The sequence below is a fragment of the Stegostoma tigrinum genome, chromosome 43 (genome assembly GCF_030684315.1).
Source record: "Stegostoma tigrinum isolate sSteTig4 chromosome 43, sSteTig4.hap1, whole genome shotgun sequence".
Taxonomy (NCBI): Eukaryota; Metazoa; Chordata; class Chondrichthyes; order Orectolobiformes; family Stegostomatidae; genus Stegostoma; species Stegostoma tigrinum.
Window position 1 is genome coordinate 5,260,321 of NC_081396.1, and position 5,049 is coordinate 5,265,369.

Sequence of the window (5,049 nt, forward strand, 5' to 3'; positions counted from 1 at the left end):
TCTGCAGTTTCCATTATCTCTGCACCACGTTTGACACTCGTTTTACAGGTTCCAGGGCGAAGTGATCCTCCTTGGGTGTTTCAATTTGAATTCTCGGGGGTTTGGGGTGGATGGGTGGGGATGTCATCCTCTGCTTTATCACAGGGACACTGCTGGACTGAATTCCAACGAATGAAGACAATCATGTGATAGATGGGTCCGTGTGAGACAATTACAGGAACAGATCTCACAACTCTCCAAGTTTTGTAGCCATAATGGAAATGCTAAGGATAGTACAGGAGTTAAGTTTTCAAATTGGAGTAAAGAGATGTTCAATACAATTTGACAGGATCTGTCAAACACAGACTGGGAGCAGAAAACTGCACATAGGTCTACATTTGGAAAGTGAAAGATATTTTAAAGTAGTGCAAGGAGAATTCCGGTGTGGCAAGTTGCTCAACAAGTGAAGTTTAAAGCCAGCAAGACCAGAAGACCATGGATACGAGGGGATGCAATAGTCAGTTATAGGGAACGAATGAAATATCTGTCAGTTACTTTGCATGAAAACAAATTGTGCGTGCGTGTGTGTGTGGGGGTTGGTGGGGGGTGGGGTTAGCAGGAAGTGGGGTGTAGGTGGTTATTTAAAAATTAAAGAAATTAGGACATCAAATGAGAGATAGGATCAGGAAGATAAGAAGATGGGATAAGAAGATGCCAAGGCATCTCACAATTACATAAGAGTCAGAGGAATTCCATGGAAATAGAGAGGCTTTTTTAGAGGCAATTGGGAGAACCTGTGCGTGGAGCCAGTGGGCATGGGTGAGGACTTAAGTAACTGCTTCTCACCTGTATTTTCCGAGGGGAAAGATACTGTCGCTGGGGATTTCAGCTGGGGTTGTGAGTTTCTGGAAAATCGCTTATGTGGTCCCTTTGTTCAAGAAGGAAGCAGGAATAGACAGAAAATTACAGGCCAGTGCATCTGACATCAGTGGTCGGAATGTATCAAAAAAAAGAAAATCTGAGACAGGGTGGTGAAGAAGGGAAACAGTATGCTTATCTTCATTAGTTGGGGATAGAATATAGCAGCAAAGAAGTCTTGTTATAACTGTATAATACATTGGTTAGGCCACAGATGCAATACTGTTTGTCGTTCTCGGACACAGTATGGGAAGGATATGATTACATTGTAGAAGATTCAGGGGCGACTCACCAAAAATAAGTCTGGGATGACAAGTTTCATTGAAATTTGCTTTCATTTGATCGATGGGACTTTTGCAGGAAAGGGAACGGGATCTGATTTAAGGATAGAAAATTATCAGATGCAGAGACAGATAGGCTAGAGAGATTTTTATTTTTCGCAAGGTAGTTGCATTTAAGACAAAAATTCATAATTTTAAGGTGAGGAATAGATACTATTGAAGCGATCTGAGACAAAAGAATATCACGTCTGGAGTGGACAAATTATGAAAACTGCTGCTGAGATATTTTGTGAAGGTAGGTATTCCCGTAACATGACAGCAGCATTTGTATGAACACACTAAATGACAGGCCATATTTGACTATGCACTAGTTGCCGGCAAATGGGATTGGTGCAAGTTAGTCTTTCTTGGTTGGCACAGACATGACAGGCCAAAGGATCTGTTTCTTTGCTGTAAGACTCTGTGACTCTACTGCGCGTTTGTTAGCGAGAACCTGCCCAGATTGAACTTTGGGATAGGGTTTCTCTATTCTCTGTTGCTGGGCATTTTGAATAAATGAACAGTGAATTGATAAAAATTGTGATGGTACACTCTTCTTCCCTCTCACTGCAAACCTCGAATTTGAAGTTTATGTATTATCACATCTATGCTCACACACATGAAGGAGGGCAGGTCCCAGGAAATAGAACATGAACAACATTTTAAACTGGAAGCACAGCAGAGAACATAAACATGGTGTTTAGTTGCAAAATTAGTGTATTCTTCATAACTGTTTGCTCAGTTACAGCAAACACCACCTTTATATTACGTCAGTTCCACGATCATTTAAAAGAAGAGTAACTTGTATTGCACTGATTCAGAGGTCAGAACACGGAAGTCATTGCTCCCAATCCCCAGGCGATAAGAATGGCAGAGAAGTTAGGCCCGCAAATAAAGCTAGTCCGTTATAAAACTCCGGGCTTCAGGGTAACAGCATCAGCTGCAAGTTCAACTTCCACTACACACTATCCTGACTTAGAACGATGCGACCATGCATCAGTTTCGCTGGAAATCTAAAATTCTCCTATCTTCCACGGTCCCTGCTAACTGAACTGTGAGATTCCCCACACCACATAGACTGCAGGGCCACAGAAAGGCAGATCAGGAGCACCTCCTCTGGGAATTTTGGGATGAACAAAAATGTTGACTAAACCAACCATATTCAGGTCCCATAAAATCATAAATTAAAACAGCAGATGTGAGTTTCAACACAACCCAAATCTATAAATTAGGAAACTCCTTCCTTTGTGACTGCAGCTGTTACTCCATTTCGAAACGATGCCATTGAATTGGAGCTAACTCACTCACTATAGCTCACGTTGCACTCTGGGGGCATAGACAATTGAGGTCAGACAAGATGGAAAAATTTTGAGGGTACAGGTTAGAACTGGGATCTTCCAATATCAAAAGCTCCTCACGTAAAGCGGACACATAGCATTGCTACTCAGAGTCTTTGTTGTATGGGAGGCATTTCTGGAAGGTAATTATGACTAAGTACATTATAGCGTTTCTCTTATTTACCAAACCTATCTTGAATCTGAATTTGAAATATGCATAAACGTGAACTTTTTCTTCTTGAATTCTTTTCTTTTTTCGCATCTGTGTCATGGAGATTCTGCCACACAGCTGCTGTCCTCAGATGATCAGGCAGAAGTAGATTCGATGCCTTAATCTGTTCCTGAGACTTAATCTGAGGTGATTATTATTTGTTATGGTGTCGACAAAATCCAGACTTACAGCTTGAAATGTTTCTGTAGAACACTTGACCGTTAATGAACACAAAGCAGATTTTGTAAAACCGCAATCTCTGTCAAGTTCCATGCAATAAACACATTCACAAACTGAACTATACCTGGGTGGAAACTGACTGACTCTCCAGTTGTTTACTGAGCTTCAAAAGTCTGGAACAGACAGCTGTTTGTACTCAAATTCTACTGTGAGAATATGTTTTAAATGAGATAGCAGTTGATGATTTATGTTTACCTTACATTGGATGCTGTCTGAATTCTTACCACACTCGCTCGTATTTCTGTTCATAAGACATTACACTTAGTCTCTTGCAATTATGTACGACAATAAATGGCGGTTTTGGTGGCAATATGAAAAATCCTCAACTAAATAACTATGCTGGAGTCCTGATATCATCGATTACCATCCAAATTCTGTATGTTTGAACTGATTATTCATTGTCTCAGTTCTACATTATTAACATTTCAGAACATTGCTCACAGTTGACACAGGATAGCTAAATTTTCAAACTTCAAATCATTTAAGAAATCGACGCAATGGATATTTCAGCCCATTCTTTAACTCGACTCTGAATTTGTTCTGGGATCCAGCATAAATAAATGGGTTGATGCAGGAACACAAAAATAAAAACATAAATCCATTTTCCTCGAGGATAAAAGTCGATTCACTGAAATCTGAACCAGAGAAGTAGGAAACTTTTGCAATTTGGACATAGAGAATCGTTATAAAAAATAAGAAATACAACAAGAGGAAACTGCCTGATATGGCAAAGAGTAAAACAATGGACTTCCTCCGCTTCTCGATCTCTTGGTCATTCTGATTCTCTCCGTGGCTCTGGGCCCTGAGTCTCCTCCTGGCTCTATTGGCCACGAGAATATATCGAACGGTCAAAGCATTTAACAGTAAAATCAGAACGAAGGGGAGAAGAGGGTTGAAAATGCAACGAATTAAATCATATGCGATCCATGCAGGTGACAGATAAAATATTAACTTTGGCTTGCAGAACCAGGGTACATTGTTAAATGTGTACAGAGGTTCATATATAAAATACGAAAATGCACTTTTTATAGTGCACAAAGCAGACACGATTCCTGTGACGCATGTTGCTGTCTTCTTGGTGCAGTATTTTATCTTCAGTTTCTGACATGAAATCACGACAAATCGATCAAAGGTGAAAGTAACAGTTAACCAAGTAGAGCTGTCGACGGCAGTGGAAGTTAAGACAGTACGGAGACTGCACACCGGAGTGATGGACAGGAAACTGTATGGGAAATAAATCCCAGCAATCCGGTTTAGTATTACAGAGGTGACCAGGACCAAGATATCTGACACCGCCATGGACACCAGGTAACAAATCATACACCTAGAGAGACCGCATCTTTTTTGAGACAGGATCGCAATCACAGTCAAATTAGCTGTAAAAGAAAGATGGAGGCAGAGATAAAAACAGGCGAATTACTTTATCAACTTGCATCAAAATTGTCCATTTTACTAGATTCTCTTTGAAGCACATAACTTTATGATATTGTATACATTGCACGAAATGTAATGGTAATTGCTTTTTAAAGCAATATCCAGATTAAAAGCATATGTATTTATGGTATAAGTTACAAAGTATTTTGTTGGGTTTTTAGTAGAGACAAAGAATAATTCTAATTGTGTCAAGTATATAGAAAATAGAGTAAGGGAAGCAGAAAAAAAATACAGCAGCAAAACATTACAGAAAATATTGAAGTTGTCAAATATTAAAACGATCATGAACGAGTGAGGACATTTTCAGGAACACGGTCAACAGCTCATTGAGGATCAAATCTGGTGCCTTATAATAAAATATGGTGCCATTATTCACTGTTGTGAATGTCAGCAATTTATTTTCAAAGATAGATCCTGAAACATACGGAGGTGTGTGACCAGTATATATTTCTCTCAGTTCTGGAAAGAAACTTGGGCAGCTGTGGAATGATAGCAACATGTTCTTCTGCTTATAGGAAGGATGTTATTAACATGGACAGGATTCAGAAGAGATTTATCAAGATGTCGTTGGGAACTGATGCGTTTAATGACAAGGATAGGCTGCATAGGC

General features: G+C 39.7%; 1 protein-coding gene across 1 annotated transcript; it reads right to left on the reverse strand.

The window, feature by feature from the left end:
- Positions 1 to 3,482: 3,482 nt before the first annotated feature.
- Positions 3,483 to 4,304, reverse strand: LOC132206767 (compound eye opsin BCRH2-like). Its single transcript, XM_059641726.1, has one exon. It carries the CDS (start codon positions 4,302 to 4,304, stop codon positions 3,483 to 3,485), a length of 822 nt encoding a protein of 273 aa, XP_059497709.1.
- Between the last annotated feature and the right edge of the window lie 745 nt (positions 4,305 to 5,049).

Excerpts from the sequence above, each read along its gene's own strand:
- LOC132206767 (XM_059641726.1), bottom strand. The coding sequence starts at position 4,304 with ATGGCGGTGTCAGATATCTTGGTCCTGGTCACCTCTGTAATACTAAAC.